The sequence below is a fragment of the Zootoca vivipara genome, chromosome 1, assembly GCF_965207765.1.
Source record: "Zootoca vivipara chromosome 1, rZooViv2.hap1.1, whole genome shotgun sequence".
NCBI classification, from domain to species: domain Eukaryota; kingdom Metazoa; phylum Chordata; class Lepidosauria; order Squamata; family Lacertidae; genus Zootoca; species Zootoca vivipara.
This window is the reverse complement of record NC_142582.1, coordinates 113,408,292-113,426,677: the sequence shown is the minus strand read 5'-3', so window position 1 is coordinate 113,426,677 and position 18,386 is coordinate 113,408,292. Positions and strand designations below refer to the sequence as shown.

The following is an 18,386-nucleotide window of genomic DNA, read 5'->3' as shown; positions in this document are numbered from 1 at the left end:
TATTTTTAATCAGTGTTGAGATGCTGAATTTGGAATGTCTTCAGGAGAGAATATCCTCCAGTTCACACTAGTCTCTCTGCCGCATTGTCTGGTTGTTTTCTTTGCTCTTCATTTGGGGAGGGGGCAGGGGGAGAAATGTAACTGTAATTTTTACAATCATACTTCCCAGTTAGGAAAGGAATCTCAAAAGATATAAAAGCTCTTAGAGGATTCATCATATGTTTGAAGTTTTGTTTTTTAACAGACTAAAAGACTTCACCTTCCTCTTCTATTAGTGGTTATGGAGGGTATAAAGAAATTTGGCCATGGCAAATCAGCAGCCACATTGCAAGAAAACTATTATATTTACCCCTTGGTTATATAAACATTGCCCTAAATTCCAGCTGTGTGACTGCAGTCTGGATTTTTATAGCTGAAGTAGGATAATGTCACGTAAAGCACACACTGCATCTTGCAACCAAATATCAAAGTGTTTATTCCCCCTTTTTACCTTTTGAAATGCCCTGTTGGAATTGGCACACACAACTTCTTGCTGTAATCAGATAGTAAACTAAATTGGCTGGCTGGTCAAATATTCAGTGAAATAACTTTGTCGGTGGCAGCTTATTTTATACCATTATGATGCCATTTGTTAACCAGGGAAGGAATGAAGATTGCCACTGCCCTAACCCTGCAGCAACTGGGGGGCAAATACTGGCAAAATAGTTCCTATGTTCCATTTGCTATATACCTGCAGCATCTTCCAATAGGAACCCAAAGTGTTGCCCATGGTAAAAGTTGCTGCCTAGTACTACACATATCTTACTGCAGGGTTCTGCAAGGAATTGATTGAGTAGCTTTTGAAAGAACTAAAAGTATCGTTTTAATTAAAGTTCACCAAGTCCTTCTCCAAGCAGTTCATTAAATGATGGAAAGTAGGGGGAAGGCAAAACACTTTTTTGTGCTGATAAACTTAAAGGTTTTAAACATACAACATGATTATCTGCCTGAGCAATGAAATCTTTTGATCAGTCCAGTATCCAGGTGCTGTTCTGTACCCATATAGTAGGAGGAGACTACTGTTAATTTAAGTTTAGAATTCAAAAGCCACAAGAAGAGTAGAGTCTCACCCATTAACCTTCAAGGCTGAATAATTATGCGTATAATAACTAGTTCCCAGCATTCCCTATCTTTATTACTCTCTTGTCAGCACCCTGCATCACCCTACTGTGAATGAGAAATAGAACACTGAGAAGGGTTATGCAGATAAGCACTGAGAATTCTCAGTGATGCTACTGCATTCTGCAAGAAAGTAAAAGATCTTCAGTCTAAAGAGAGAGGCAAAGCCTGCTTCTTGCTTCAGAATATGATATTACCCAATGGTGTACTTGAGCGTATGCCATGACCTTATACCAGATAAGTAAATGTTTCGTTCTTTGTAAATTTGTTCCTTCCGGAGAAAAGTAAAGCACTGCATTGGGCAGGGGCAAAACTACCCCAGTGATGATGGAAGAAGACAGCACAGCAATAGGGGAAGGGGAAATTCTCTTCCTAATCTGCCTGTCAGCAGCTGCCATCTGCCAGAAGGGAAGAGCATTATTTTCTGGACGCTTCTATCTTTCTTAGCACACTTGGTCAGTTTGAATTGAACAGGAGCTAGAACTAGGTTTGACTATGCTTGTAGCAGTGGCTTCAGATGGATGAGACGGCTGGGGATAGAAGAATTCTGCACCTCTTACTTTTCACTCTCGCATTCTTTCTTTTTTTAAAATGGCTGTCAGTATAGTAGGTAGAAGAAGTTGCAGACCATCTTTACCCTTTACCTTTTGTGGAATGGTGGGTAAGGATTGGTACAGGGTTGAAGAAATTTTTCCTAGGTAGCTAGCTTAGCAGTGATAGTAAACATTTTGGCAATTGTGCCACAAGGAGTGTCATACAGACAAGAGAGAATGTCTGCAGAAGGAAGGATGGAGAACAAAGCAGATCAGGATCTCTTGGTAGATCTCTGAATGATTTGTTAGATTAGCAAGGATTTCTGACTCTCAGTTGTTTAGCAGTTGGGAACAGCAGGCACATTTCCCTCTTTAAATAACGATTCTGAAATGAAGAAAATTTGGGGTAACCGGGAGCAGACTTATATGTGAAAGGAAGGACTATGAGCTCAGTTCAGTCTGGGTACCGAAAACAAATTCCTATGCTCAGAATGTTCTTTGGGGCACTCTGTTCTAACTCTGTGTCTCTTGTACCTGGCTTTGCCTGCTAGATCTTGAGTTTCTGTTTAAAAAAGAGGATATTTTACAGGCCTAAAGTCTGCCTACCCCTGCTCTAATGCACACTAACAGTATGAATTCAAGTGGTGGTGGTGCATATTGAGTTGGGTTGGGGATGGGATTGGAGCTCTCCTTCCCTTCCCCCAACCATCAGACATGACGAATGCTAGTATAAAAAAATAATGAAGGAGACTGAATTTAAAAAATCTTATTTATACAAGAAAACATATAATGTCCTGTTGAACAGTGGCCAGATACATTCCCAGACACAGATTTGTTGGCCCAAGCTGCTAAAGGCTTTTTAAATGGATTGTTTTGGCAGGACAAATTATATTAATGGAAAAACATAAGAAAGACCAGATGCAGGTTTTTGAATTTCCATAAATGGTTAACAGATTACAGGAGAACATTGTAAACATCTCGTCTACAGAAGCCCATGCTGAAAGTTGGCTCTATTCTGTCCTGCATCATATTATATTCAGAAACAGATATTATGGCAGAATTAGCCAGTAATGGAGAAAAGGTGCTTGGATTTTACAACCTAGCAGTTAATTGTAGATGTATAATATCAAGCTGAATATTATATCATTTATAAAAGCAATAATTTATCAAGAAATCTTTTTTTGTTTGTTTCATTTATATTCATCCTTACTTCCAAACAGCTTGAGGTACTCCCGCCTTCTTTTATCATAGCAGCATCCTTGTGATGTAGGTTGGGCTGAAAGATAGTAGGTGTTCGCAGGTCATTCAGTGAGATCTTCATAGCCCAATGGAGATTTAAACTTGAATCTCCGCAGTCCTAGTCTGATACACTAGTCTGGTTTTACTTTTGTAGTTTTATTTATATCAAAGAAAAGACAGAGGAGTGATTGAGTACTTTGTTTCAATCTGACTTCAACATTAGCTAAAATTGCCCTTGCCTATTTTTTTATTCTTTAATTGCACATCCAGTGGGTAGTATCCAAGTAACTCATTCCATCAGCACAAGAATTTCCATTTGTGTAACAGAACTTCCCCTGCATGCTCCCTAAAACTGTTCTGGGGTTTCTCACAACCCTCCAGAGCTGGTTTGGGGAGGATACAGGTTGCATGTGGAGGTGGGGGAGTTCCATTGCGCAAGCAGAAATTGTTGGGGTGAGTTAGTTGGGACACCACTCAGTTTGTTTTAAAGCTTCATTCTTATATAGTTGCCCAAAAAGTTAATTAAATACTGCCAAATGGTTGTTGATTCTTATAATCTTTTATCTTCTCAAATGGTGAATCTTGATCATAGGTGTAAGTGTAGTTTGTAAAAGAAACTTTCATATATATATATATATATATATATATATATATATATATATATGTAGTCCACCAGACCTATTTAAACAAAAAATCAACATGTACTCACAATGACTGGATTATCAAATCCTAGCTTTTTCAACCAGGATATGCAAAATTTCTGTGCACCCAAGCACAGTTGGGTGAGAGGGAAGCTAAGCAGGAAGCTACAGTTCTCCGCAGCTTCTCATGCAGTCTGATATGGGAGTTATGTTCAACCAATTTGCAAAAGTCCATTTTAAACCATGGTTTTGTGCACTAGCTTGTTTGGACACCATTAGCCATAGTTCCCAGTTTGGACTGAATGTGAAGCTATTGTTAATTGTGGCTTCCTGGCTTATTTCCTTGCTTGTATGAATAGAGGAACAAAGGGGTTGTGTGTGGAGTTCAAATATATACTGCTTTATTAAGCCCGGATTTGTCTAACTTAACACTCTCTGTAAACTGCTTTGAGGGTTGTTGTTTTTCCTAGCCATGTGTTTTAGATTTGTCCTGCTGCCCCTGACTTACTCCACACAGTGGCTCAGTTTGCATGTTGCATAAAATCACAGTGAGTGTCTAACTGTGGGTTAAAATGGACAAACAACATGCTGATGCACACTGTTCAGAACTCCTGCTTCGCTTTCCCCCATTCCTGGACATGCTGCCCTGTGAGCAACAACTCCCCAACCTTGGTTTGTTGTTAAGATGGCCAAGAGCCAGGGAACAGCAGAGTAGAAACTTTTGAGTAGTGTGTACCATTTGAAGTGACTTGCGAACACAGCCTATGTCAGGGTAATGTGACAGGTATTTTAACACAAATTGAAAAGTAAAGCTTTTTCCACATGTTTCTCTGAAACAACTCTTACGTAGTATTTGCTCTGTGCCAATTTATAATCCTTTTCATTGTGTAGAAATTTGGACAGATTGCTTCAAACTGTAAAAAGCAAAAAGGCATCATTATAATCCTTGCCTTGCTTTTATTGTATCAGCAAAAGCTAGGGAACATGATTCATTGTAAAAACCCAGGTTTTCCATTTTAGGATGGAAAAATGGGACTGGGATAGAGTTTTGACCCATGATTTTTCAGCAGAATGGATAAAAGGGAAGCTAAACTCATATTTGCACAACACATATTTTTGAGAAACTCTTCCGCTAGGTTTTGTTTATAAAATTATTATAGCAAAAGTTTGTTTCCCTGTAGGTGAACTCAAACAAGAAATGTTAGAAGATGCACAGAATAAGCTAATGAACCTCATCAATAGCACAGAAGGAAAAGTGGACAAGTGAGTGATTTTTAAGTGTTTTTAATTTGAAAGTAAAGTTATTTGGAGAAGTACAAGCTTGGCACAGTAAAATAATGGCTGTGGTGGCATCTGATATTGTTAAAACAGGCTGGGTGGTTATTCAATTAAGTTTTACTTAGAGTAGACCCATTGAAATAAACGAACATGACTAAGCTCAGTTCATTAATTTCAGTGGGTCTAATGTGAGTAAAAGTTTGTTTAATGTTATCTCCCTTTTATTAAGGCTGTGACATTCAATTGACTTATTACTAAAAAATTGATTAAAGAACATTCAGATTATTTTTAAAAGGGTCCCCAATGAGCTGATTGGCAAGGAGCTGTATCGGTGCTTCCGAAGCAGGGAGACACCATGAACCAGAAACTCAAAAAGTTTGCTTTTTGTTGCCTCTCACACATTGCCTCAGCAGCTATTGGAGTCGGGTCTGCTCTGCTCTACCTCCCTTCCTTCCTCCTGTCTTCGTCAGTCCCATATTCCTACCTGCCTCTCTTTGCTCACTGCTTTCCCTTCTGCCTCCTCCCTCCCTCCCTTTTCTTTCTCCTGCAACTCTCCCTGGCTCTCTCCATCTTTCTTCCCTCTGAGCCCTGCTGAACACTCCACTCACACTTCTAATAGTGACACCTGGCTAATTGGGGAGGAGCCCCTGCAGGGCTGCTGTGATGTCCCATGTCAGTGACCAGATTCCTCCACCGAGGCACCCAGAAGAGTTCTATGCCTTGTCCAGCCACCCAGAGCAGCGGAGGAATGACCTGGGAATGCACATGTGGGTGGGTGGGCACTTAGCCACTTGGAACCAGAGTTGAGAGACGTGAGTTTTGCACACACACACGCACACGGCCTGCACCCTTGTTGTGGGCCAACTTAACCAACCCTAAGTACACACCTGAGAATAAAGAGAGATACTCAGTTCAGCCTTGTGTCATATGGTCAGCATAGGACTATATACTGTATTAGTTTTCACCCCCTTTCCAAAATAAAGGTTTTAATTTAGCTTTCTGGTTGATATTAACTACAGTCACACAAGGATTCCCTGCCACAGCAGTTTGTGTTTCTAGGGAACTATATCCATAAGGTTCCTGACCTGTAAATTCCTACAGGAGTACCCCTTGGGATTTAGCTCCTACCACAAGATGGCCTCATTTCAACTTCAGCTGATGATTAATGAATTAAATATCTGGGCAGTACTTCCCTTTTCCTCACATGCATGCTTAACTTGACTTACCTTTTCGCTCAGGAGTTTAACTTGCCTGTCCACTTTATGCCTTTACCTTTTCCTTTGTCACTGGGGCTGAGATGGTTCTTCAACTGGGCTCCCCTCATGTTCTTTGTACTGATGAATCATCAGGATGATAGGGTGCCATAAACAAGGCTTTGGAGTGGAAAAGGCGCTCCATCCTCTCTTTTCTCTGTTACTAGCAATGCCAAGCGATGTTTTGACTGCTTTTGTGTCCCCTTTGGTAGAGTCTTGATGAGGAATCTCTTCGTTGGACATTTCCACACCCCAAAGAATAAACGTCATGAAGTGCTAAGGCTGATGGGAAGTATCCTGGGAATAAAAAAGGATGAATTAGAACAGGTAATTCTGATATGTCTCATTGCTATTTCCCCCCCTCTCCTGCAATATCAATACACTAGCATGCTGTCTTCTTTTGCTGGGTTAGGCACAAGGGACAGCCAGTCATCTACTATTCTGGAATGGAACAAGATGTATATTTTCTAAACATGTTACAATGTTTACCATTATTTTAATAATATAAAATCCACGCAAAAATGTAAATGTTGACCAAAGGACTACATCTGTTGATGTTGATCGTGTGGCTTAAATTCTTACATACGTAACCAGATTGTCTGTTTGAAAGTAGCTTTCTCAGTGTATATAGTTTTTGTTCTGGCTGAAATTTTTACACAAGTAAATTTTATAAACAAACTTTGGTTGGTTTGTTCTTTAATAAAATTGAAGTAAAGATTCTGTTTGATACTAAGTTTTAGAAGTAGGTGTGGATTGTAACCTTTTCTTTCTGTTTTAAATTGCTCTCTAGTTGCTGTCAGAAGATCAAAAAGGTGTTACTCGGTGGGTGACTGGGTGGTTCGGTGGAGGAGGTGCTGGATCAAAGAGTGTCCCCAACACACCTCTGAGACCAACCCATCACTCAGTTTTCAACAGTGTAAGTATTTTCCATTGTCTGCTTTTGTATAGAAAATGCAGGACTTCCATATTATAACTGCTGTCAACCTAGGTCATTGTTACACTTGCAGAAGGCTTGAAGGTGTTTGCATTTTATAACCAGTGTCAAATAACTTGATTGTGTTAAAATTAGAACCATATTGCTACTAGGATAGTTGTGCACCATCTTGAACAGATGAGCCAGGTGTATATCATTTATTTCCCGAAATGTTTATATGGGGTTAATTTGTCTCCACCCTTTCAGTCTTTCTCAGAGCTATTTGTGAAGTTCCTTGAAACTGAATCCCGTCCAACTCTTCCCCCACCAACACTCTCTGTTCATGACATGAAACCTTTAGCATCAACAGGAATCAACAAAGCCACTGTTAGTCCTTCTAGCAACATTGCAGGTAGTGTATTTTTATATTCCTAATACACAAAATGTTACTTTGAATCTGAGTGATGACTTGTTGATTGTTGTCTTTCCAAGTTTATATTTATTTGGATGCACAGTGTAAGGAGGATGACAAGTAAAATAAGAAGAATTTTCTCCTTGCGAAGTTACAGCTGGGGATAGCAAAGCGATAACCATTGTGTGACCTGAAAGCCACTGTTCTCTTACCATTTTTTTTTACTGCAAGGCCATGAATTTTAACCTGGATTTCCAGGTTGCAATGTAGCAACAAATAAATACTATATGATGCTGATGGATGAGTTAAATAGGCCTTGCAGAATATGGTTTTTGATATAACTTTGAAACTAAACTTTAGTCGTTGTGAATGTTTGGTTTCAAATTGTTGCAGTAAAGCTGGAGAATTTCCAGTCTGAAAGCTTATCTTTGAAAGTTTACATTTTTAAATAAATTTATGTTTTATATGCCTTTTGTCCTCGTTGCTTGAAGGTGCCATATTTTGTTTGGCAGTCACCCAGTTTTCTTGTCTGGACAAAATGTTCAAAGGGACTTTGTCCACACAGGAACAGGATTATTGTCCTATAGAACCAGACACCCATTCTATATCCCAGAATTGTTTGGGTTTTTAAGATTTCTTTTATATATTAAGAATAGGTTATCAGACATAAATACATTCTTTCAAGGTTTCACTCAGTGAGCAAAAGATTTATCTGTGACCTTGATGTTAACTCCTGACAGACTTTCTTCTTCTTCTTTTAGAAGAAAAACAATATTTCTGTTCATAGGCTTGTAGTTAAAGCTTTACAAGGTCTAATTCACACAAAATGGTGTTGCAACTGCATTGTGAATTCTCCAGGTGGAAATCTTTGTGTGTGCAGAATCTTGCCACACTGATCTGATTACAACTGATAATTTATTTATCTTTTGGTGGGGTTGCTTTTCCAGAGACCATTGCACTTACTGTTTGCATGATTTTCACGAGGGTGTGTCTGCAGTGTTCAAAGTGCAAAGGAAAGATGATAGCCTTTGGCTGTAACTAATAGCTTGTTGGGACCCAGGTGGCGCTGTGGGTTAAACCACTGAGCCTAGGGCTTGCTGATCAGAAGGTCGGCGGTTCGAATCCCTGTGACGGAGTGAGCTCCTGTTGCTTGGTCCCAGCTCCTGCCAACCTAGCAGTTTGAAAGCACGTCAAAATGCAAGTAGATAAATAGGAACCGCTACAGCGGGAAGGTAAGCGGTGTTTCCATGTGCTGCTCTGGTTTGCCAGAAGCGGCTTTGTCATGCTGGCCACATGACCTGGAAGCTATACGCCGGCTCCCTCGGCCAATAATGCGAGATGAGCGCGCAACCCCAGAGTCGGTCACGACTGGACCTAATGGTCAGGGGTCCCTTTACCTTTACCCTTAATAGCTTGTTGGTTGGCAGCAGTAATCAGCTCCTCTTGGGGAAAGAAGTGGTCCTCCTGGCTTTGAAAGTGGCTGTGGTGAAAGGGCCCTGGAAAGAGGGAAAGGGGAAAACAACTCATTAGGTTTTCTCAGATCTACAGGTGAAACTCAGAAAATTAGAATATCGTTGAAAAGTGCATTTATTTCAGTAATGCAACTTGAAAGGTGAAACCAATATATGAGATAGATGCATGACATGCAAAGCAAGATATGTCAAGCCTTTATTTGTTGTAATTGTAATTATTTTTCGTTAGGCGGGTCAATTATAAATGGAATATAATTAATGAAATGTAATAGCGATGTTTATTTTTGTATTATTGTAACTATTTGTTTTATTGCTGTGGAATTTCCAAAAGAAAGCATTTGTAAAAATTAAAAGAAAAAGAAAAAATAATAAGTCGCATTACTGGAATAAATGCACTTTTCGACGATATTCTAATTTTCTGAGTTTCACCTGTACTTTTGGGATTGGAACAGTACCTTGGTCACCCAGGTGGATGACCTGCACTTGGAGATGGATGGGGGTATGGTCTCATTATGTTAGGGTGTTTTTCTAAGAATGACACTTTTACGCCATGACTTTCCTGTAAAAATTATTTTTTTATATACAAATAACAACAACAACAACAATTTTACTACTGCATTTTCTGTCAGATGCAACAGGCTCAGGAACCACCAGAAGACCAGATGCAAATCCATTCCTTGCACCCCGATCAGCAGCAGTCCCTCTCATCACCCCAACGAATCTTGGAACTGGCGGATCAGGGCATCTGCTTATGAAACCCATTTCTGATGCTTTGCCATCTTTCACACCTTTGCCAGTAGCACCTGATGCTAGTGGTGGGGCAGTACTAAAAGACCTGCTAAAGCAATAGAGAATTCTGGGTCCAAGGATGGCAATGATAGAAGCACTTTAAGGAGAAAGAAAGAAAAATTGAGTTTATATAATATACCGCAAAGAGGCCTTTTGTACAAAGTTGTTTGTTCATTTTCAATTGCTTGTAAGTTGCTTTGTGTGTCTTTCTCTTTGCCCCTTAAAAAGTGAAGTTTGGAACAATCCAGCAATATTTGGATGTTGTAACCATCACAGGAAAAATAGCCCTTCCTATATTAGCTTGCCGAGTTAACTTTCTAATTGAAAAAGCTGATCTACATGTGAAATAACAGGTTAGCATTGGAGAACTTAACAAATCAGTTCAAGGCTTTCCAGCCATGTATGCGGTTTCTTCCTTTGACAAATGAGGTGTTACATAGAGTGCCTTCATATAAAAAGGACACAACTTCTCTAGAAAGGGCTGCAAGTACATTAGGAATTCAGTGCAGTGTCAGGATACAGACAGCATCCAGGATGCATCTGGTCCATTTAAGTATCACTTCACTGATTCCAGCCAACGCCTTCTGGAGCCTGGAATGATGGGGAAACAAATGCAATCTGCTGTTTGTTTTGAGGGAGCCTAGGGCCATATGTTCCCAGTCCTTGAACTGATGTTCAGATACTGAGCCCAGTCGTGGCATTTCAGTCTGGAAAAGTCTTCCTTCATAAAGCGCGGGGGGGGGGGGGAACTGCTTTGTATTATCCAGTGTTTTATTGATCTAGAATGTGTTCATGTGGTCAGGTATCCTCTCTTGAGCCAGAACAGGTTGTATTGCAATACAATCTTCTGAAAGGATAAAGTACAAGTAGGAGGTTTCCAAAATAAATGGCATCAGCTGACCAAGTCAATTTTTTAGGAATGCTGGAGATAACAGAATCATCATTGTGTTGACCAAAAATTCTGCATAATCCAAAGCCAGTTTATTTAAATATGGAGGATTGGCTGGTATCCGTGAAAGAAGTTGCTTCTGTTAAAGTTCTCTGAGAATTCATAGTTGCAGGTTTTTGTTGTGTGCAAGAATATTAACACCCCATAAATGTTATTAATGGGTAACACCTCAGTTGGAGTATCTTAGCTCCTAGTAGCTACTTGGAACAATGAAAACTCAAAACTAATCAGCAATAAGGGGTTTGTGGACATTTTTCCTTTTATTTTTTGTTTCATATCAAAATTTAGTGACTGACCACTAATAAGCAACCTGATATTCCCTATGTATATTCATGGTGTGTGTGGTTGAAATATGCAATACTTTAATGTTTCAAAATGTATATTTAAGAAATGCTTGCTTATACTTACAGAATTGATTGAAGATTCCAAGTATGAACGTATGTATAAAGCTTAAAAGGAAGATGCTTATTCCAAATATGTGTAAATATGTCTACATAAGAACTAGTAGAATTCTGTAAATTTTGTTGCACAGTCTTGCACAATTTATATTGAGTGTGTCAGTGTATTGACACATGTAATGAAAGGGGTTCCTGCCACCTTGGAAAAATAAGTTGAGACACAACATCTGTTTAATGTGTCATTTTTTCCTATAAAACGTGAGTTTTCTGCCATTGTTAATAATATAATTGGTATTGAAAGGTATTTTGTGTAAGTTCTATATTAGAACTCACAGCCTTATCTCCTGTGTATCTTAGTTTTTGCCCTGCAGTTTGAACTGTAAATATAGACTGAATCACGGATATGTAGTTGCCTGTAAGCTGCCAAATCAATGAATCAAAAAGCCTTTTGTTTCTATTTATTGATAGCATTATAAATCCATATAGGTGAATCTCTGGCAAGGTTTCATGAGTTTATATTCATAATGAAGTGTTACATTTTGACATTTCATATCCCCAACATTCTTCATTGACTCTGTTTTTGTAGATTGGGGTTTTTGCAAATAAGGTAAACCTAGGTTAGGGATTGGAAGTGTATGAACTCTTAATCTATAAACTTCCAAATGGTTTCTTCACACATCTTAATGCTGAGTTTATAGGCCACTTGAAACATTGCTTTCCTTGAAAAACCAACTTTATAGAATGGCTATAGTTTTTCCAATGGACTATAAAGAAAACTTAAAATACTGTATGTGTTGTGTGCCTTCTTTCTGTTGCATACATTTTATATCTGTGTGGTTGCTTTAGCATATAGTTCCTAAAATTGCTCACTGTTAATGATGCAACAAATGAAACTAAGCAGATATAAGAACAGAGCAAGTTTCACATCATGGTGGATTTTGCATTTGAATGTCAGTACTTCTTGCCATGGTTGTGTGATTTCATGTTCATGCAGTGCAATGTATTGAATTGGGCACAAAATTCAACATTTTGGTAATGTCAGCTTTCCTTTTTATTTCTTAAGTTTTTTGTGATCATTACAAAACCAGACAATAGCTCAGAATGTGATGAGAATGTGGGATTTTTCTTCTCAATTATTAAATGAATCAGAATGTATTATAATGGAAGTTTCATAATTTAAAAACCACTGTTCCTTGGCATAGGATTTAGATGCCGCCACTCCATTCCTCTCCCTGCTCCAGCACAGAGTGCATAATAGCATGCAAAATATCCTGTCCTATTACAATACTTCCAATAGGAATGTAGGAGATAAGTGATTTTGTAAAGAAAAACTTCTTTTATTCTTGCCTGAAGAAAACTTGAAAACCATGCAACTGCCTTGGCCCAAGTAGTTCGTTAAAATATTTTTGTCTTGTGCACATGCTTATGGCTATTTGTGCCAGAATGTGGGTGCATATCAAAAGTGCACATCTGATGAAGAGTGTAGCGGTACAGATCAGTTACTTATTGCATGTGGATACATGGTCATGGGTGCAGGGCCGTCTCAAGCAGGTCGGGCGCTGAGGCGCAGAGATCGCTCCGGCGCCCTCACAGCGCGCAGCACGGCTTCCGCACAGCTTCACTGCACAGCGCCTCCCCTGCCGGCCCTGGCGCCCCGCGCCACCGGGACTGCACCTAGTGCCGGGCCTGCATGGGTGTCAGTTGGATACACATTTGAATCATTATGCAGACACACTTCCCACACCTGTCAACTGTGTGTGCATTAGACACATCCATAGTTTGCCACAAGGAATCACTAATAATAATAATAATAATAATAATAATAATAATTTATTTATTTATTTATACCCCGCCCATCTGGCTGGATTTCCCCAGCCACTCTGGGCGGCTTCCAACAGAATATTAAAATACAATGATCTATTAAACATTAAAAGCTTCCCTAAACAGGGCTGCTTTCAGATGTTATGAACAACAGGAGCTGGATCAGGTTGTCTATCTGAGCCAACTTTGATGTGGCCTCATTTCAGGATCAATGGGCCACCCACTGTAGTGAATATTGTAGTAACTGTTACCAATGAATGGTAGATTTTTGCATTCAGTATCTGAAGACTAAACCGAAAGGTAACACAGCCTTATGCAGTAAAAATGTCAATAAAAGCACCCCAAATGTTAATATCAGATTGATCATATTGAAGGTATGGTAAGATCATACCTAGGACTACATCAGCATGAGCTAAATTTTGCAATTTGTCGGTCTTCATATTGTATAAATGATAATTTAAAGGCAAAGCCACACACACTTAGTTCAAAATAGCCTTAGTGAATTAGGCTAAAAAGAACATGTGAGTTTTGTAGCTTCTTAAAGTCCTTAAAGATGTTTGTCTCATGCATGCCATGCAGATGTACTAGTGCAGCAAAAGTAATTGCACATTCTTATTTTGCCAAACTGTTTAGCTGTATAAACTCAGTTGCATTTGCTTGGTACTGTTGCTCAGTTGCATTTCCCTGGTACTGTTGCAAATTAATACTGTTCTAAGTGGAAGTTCGGGGAACACTTTTTATCTCCGCTTCATTGTGTTTATATAGTGCTCGATGGAGCTAGTCTTCCATCCACAAGTCATTGTTCAGTTTCATTACTCAATGGCTTATGCAGGTTCCAGTTCACAAAACTGTGTATGAAGGATGGAGAGATAGACCCCCAAATCTAGGGGTGTACCAAGTTATGTGCCAGGCAGCAGCATTCTAAAAATGCACATGAATACAAAATTGTTTCAAGGCTCTAAAACTGCAGGTAAGATTATTGAAGTTCAAAGTTTGCAGACTCCTATTTCTCTCCTACCTAAAATATTTAAAATGTGTCATGATCCCTTTTAATTCCTCTCAACTGAAGGAGTGCACAAAGGCTATAAACCTCTGTCAGGATAGTAAAGGGGCTGGTCTTATTCTATCCACTTTGTGAATTTTATTAAACAATATACATGTTTAGTGATAAAGGGATGGGAAGGAGGTCAGTTGGTACTTGACACTCGATAGCAGGAGGGAAGGATAAAGGGGTTGGGGGGAATAAAAGATGAGTTTGGTACATAACTGTTGACCAACAGATACATAATTATATTTGTCTTCTTCAAAGCAGGCATCCTCTTGTTGCATTATAATGTAGTTTGCAAATGAATTGTTTTTTAAAAAAATACCTCTTTGAAAAATCATGAAAATGAAGAAGGTGGCTTCAACCAAGGGCCAAACAGTGGCTATGAAGTTAATATTTTCATCCACCCAAATGGTTAAAAACCAGGTGCTCTTTAGTGTAGTAAAACCTCTTCAGCAACACAGTTCTGGGCTGGAGGGCTCAAGAGGAGCAAAAGGTGGTTGTGAATTGCATATCGTCCCAACTTTTCACAGATAAAAATGTGGATTCCTTGTGTATTTTCAACACCCCTGTTCCCACACTGATGATTGTACCTGTCTATCTGCTGAATGTTGCATTCATCTACTCTCCAGTAGCTCCCCTGATTTAAAAGCAGAGGGGATCTGGTACAAAAAGCATTCCTGTCCTATGATATCTATACCAAAATAAACCTCACCAGTTGTAGCATGAGCAATTGTAGTCTGTGCACTTCTTGGTGCCTCGACAACACAATCCTTTTTTCCTTTCTACTCAGATGTAAGCCCCATTAAGTTCAGTGGGGCACAGGTAGTTATAAGATTTCAACCTTAGGCTCAATGGCTGTGCATTTATGCATATAGAGATTAGAGACACTATATATCTGTTCACTTCCCAGATTTAATATCTAGCAGCTTTCATGCACAAACTTATACTTTCCAAAAGGCAAAAACACTGTTGTAGTCCAAGCACCTGCCAGAAGGAGGTGTACAAGCCAAGGAATCACCTAACCATCTTAGGGACTCCACTCCAGATTTGTGTAGGGTTTACTCCATAGCCTTTTCTTCTCCCACAAGGCAGCAGAGTTTTAAGATCAGTTTTCCTTCTCCTAGATGGACTAGCTTTGCAAGTTGATGAGCCACATCTGCCCCTCATTTCCCTCTACAGCACATGCAGAATCTACCTCCTTGACCATTGAACCCACTATTGGTCTTGTCCACTCAATCTGCTGAAGCATGCAGGGGAACTGCCCTAACTCACAGAGGGTTTGAGACCCGTTGGCTCCCTTCACCTGGTTTAGCTGGCCACTGAAAGCCGTTTTCCCGAGATGAGGCTGCTATCGCATGCTGACAGCTTCTAGGAGCCACAGGCGAGAGCTCCATGCAGGGTGGGGGCCAAAGGTGAGCAAACAATCCCAGAAGGTGCATAGTGTGTCACTCATCAGTGGTACTACCCCCCCCCCTGACTTCCCATACACCCCAGATAGGTATCATGTTGTTTAGTCGTGTCTGACTCTTCGTGACCCCATGGACTAGAGCACGCCAAGCACTCCTGTCTTCCACTTCCTCCCACAGTTTGGTCAGACTCATGTTGGTAGCTTCAAGGTATCATAGAGCAAGCAAATAAGTGGTGAGAATCTGTATCTTACAAAAATACTGCAAAACAGAATTTTGATTGCATTTTAGTAGTCAAAGTTTAACCAGTGTGGGAACAGTGGATTAATTTGATATTGTATACGTGATATTAGCTATAAACCTTCAGCACATGATGGACTAGAAGCATTTAAAGCTTATTCAGTCAGACTACGAAAGCAAACGGGACTTGGCTTGCCATTTATACAGTCAGTACAGTCTCTTATCTGAAAATCCATTCAATTTGCACTTATCTCTGAACTTCATGTAGTTTCTGGAATAATGAATTTTAAAAGGATATGGGTACATTGCCAACATTACGATAAACAATAAAAAATACCAAATAGTGATTTAAAACAACACTATATCATATTGCAGACAGCAGTTAAAACAAACAATATAGAAATGTCATAAAACTATTGGCCCAAAGCCCGTTTTTTAAAAAAAGATATTTACATGTTTCTTGAATGGAGGTAAAGGTTTATTAATTGTTAAACTAGTCAGGCAAGTTAATGAGACAATGGCCACCTAAGGACCACCATTAGTCTAAAAAGAGAAGCGACGGTGCCCTCTGGGCAAATGAGTGGAACCTGCTGCTACTTAAAAAGGCAATAGGCAGTGCTAGAAGCAGGACTATGGATGGAGGCTCGTAACATTATACAGGAGGCAGCAACGAAAACCATCCCAAGGAAAAGGAAATGCAAGAAAGCAAAATGGCTGTCCAACGAGGCCTTACAAATAGCGGAGGAGAGGAGGCAAGCAAAATGCAAGGGAGAAAGGGAAAGATACAGGAAACTGAATGCAGATTTCCAAAAAACAGCAAGGAGAGACAAGAGGGTCTTCTTAAGTGAGCAATGCAAAGAAATAGAGGAAAACAATAGAATGGGGAAAACCAGAGATCTGTTCAAGAAAATTGGAGACATGAAAGGAACATTTCGTACAAAGATTACCATAATCAAGGACAAAAGTGGTAAGGACCTAACAGAAGCAGAAGACATCAAGAAGAGGTGGCAAGAATACACAGAGGAATTATACCAGAAAGATATGGAGGTCTCGTACACCCCAGGTAGTGTGGTTGCTGACCTTGAGCCAGACATCTTGGAGAGTGAAGTCAAATGGGCCTTAGAAAGCACTGCTAATAACAAGGCCAGTGGAAGTGATTATATTCCAGCTGAACTATTTAAAATTTTAAAAGATGATGCTGTTAAGGTGCTACACCCAATATGCCAGCAAGTTTGGAAAACTCAGCAATGGCCAGAGGATTGGAGAAGATCAGTCTACATCCCAATTCCAAAGAAGGGCAGTGCCAAAGAATGCTCCAACTACCGCACAATTGCGCTCATTTCACACGCTAGCAAGGTTATGCTTAAAATTCTACAAGGCAGGCTTAGGCAGTATGTGGACCGAGAACTCCCAGAACAACTGAGTGGTTCAAAATTGGGAAAGGAGTACGACAAGGTTGTATATTGTCTCCCTGCTTATTTAACTTATATGCAGAATTCATCATGCGAAAGGCTGGACTAGATGAATCCCTAGCCGGAATTAAGATTGCCGGAAGAAATATCAACAACCTCAGATATGCAGATGACACAACCTTGATGGCAGAAAGCGAGGAGGAATTAAAGAACCTTTTAATGAGGGTGAAAGAGGAGAGCGCAAAATATGGTCTGAAGCTCAACATCAAAAAAACCAAGATCATGGCCAGTGGTCCCATCACCTCCTGGCAAATAGAAGGGGAAGAAATGGAGGCAGTGAGAGATTTCACCTTCTTGGGCTCCTTGATCACTGCAGATGGTGACAGCAGTCACGAAATTAAAAGACGCCTGCTTCTTGGGAGAAAAGCAATGACAAACCTAGACAGCATCTTAAAAAGCAGAGACATCACCTTGCCGACAAAGGTCCGTATAGTTAAAGCTATGGTTTTCCCAGTAGTGATGTATGGAAGTGAGAGCTGGACCATAAAGAAGGCTGATCGCCGAAGAATTGATGCTTTTGAATTGTGGTGCTGGAGGAGACTCTTGAGAGTCCCATGGACTGCAAGAAGATCAAACCTATCCATTCTGAAGGAAATCAGCCCTGAGTGCTCCCTGGAAGGACAGATTGTGAAGCTGAGGCTCCAATACTTTGGCCACCTCATGAGAAGAGAAGAATCCTTGGGAAAGACCCTGATGTTGGGAAAGATGGAGGGCACTAGGAGAAGGGGACGTCAGAGGACAAGATGGTTGGACAGTGTTCTCGCAGCTACGAACATGAGTTTGACCAAACTGCGGGAGGCAGTGCAAGACAGGAGTGCCTGGCGTGCTATGGTCCATGGGGTCACGAAGAGTCGGACACGACTAAACGACTAAACAACAACAAGAAGAAGCAGGCAGCAGCTAAAGACAGAGCCATTTCTGCTTGATTCCAAGACTGTGACTCTGGGACAGGCAAGACCTTATAGGTCCGGATGTTAATGCTGTGAGCCACCCCAACCCAACCCAAATCTTAGGCTCAAGTTGTATATTTGTGACCATATATCATAAGACACCATGGTCTCCACTGTCTCCCATTCCAAGGAAATCAAACCCTGGGAAAGCGCCCGGAACCCCTCGGAGACTGGGGTGGCATGCAACAATACATAGAAAGCAGCCATATACTGTCTATCTAGTGCAGTATTGCCTGTATACCTTGTGAAACATGGACCACTTATAAACGCCATCTCCAACTCCTCAAAAGATTCCATCAACAGTGTCTCCAAAAATTTTACACATCACTTGCAAGGCAGGAAACTAATGCTAGTGTAGTGGAAGAAGCAAAGATCATCAGTGTCAAAGCAATGATTCTTCAACATCAACTTTGT

At 40.1% G+C, this 18,386-nt stretch overlaps 1 protein-coding gene across 2 annotated transcripts in view; it reads left to right on the top strand.

The window, feature by feature from the left end:
• The window catches only part of TRIP11 (thyroid hormone receptor interactor 11), a 39,739-nt gene extending 27,918 nt beyond the window's left edge, over positions 1–11,821 (top strand). For both annotated transcript variants that reach the window (XM_088672774.1, XM_035107268.3), the window contains 5 exons: positions 4,753–4,834; positions 6,315–6,429; positions 6,893–7,018; positions 7,283–7,427; positions 9,529–11,821. In XM_088672774.1, coding sequence (XP_088528900.1) covers positions 4,753–4,834; positions 6,315–6,429; positions 6,893–7,018; positions 7,283–7,427; positions 9,529–9,749 — 689 coding nt within the window. In that variant the 3' untranslated portion in view covers positions 9,750–11,821. The remainder of the gene's footprint in view (positions 1–4,752; positions 4,835–6,314; positions 6,430–6,892; positions 7,019–7,282; positions 7,428–9,528) is intronic.
• The last annotated feature ends 6,565 nt before the right edge of the window (positions 11,822–18,386 follow it).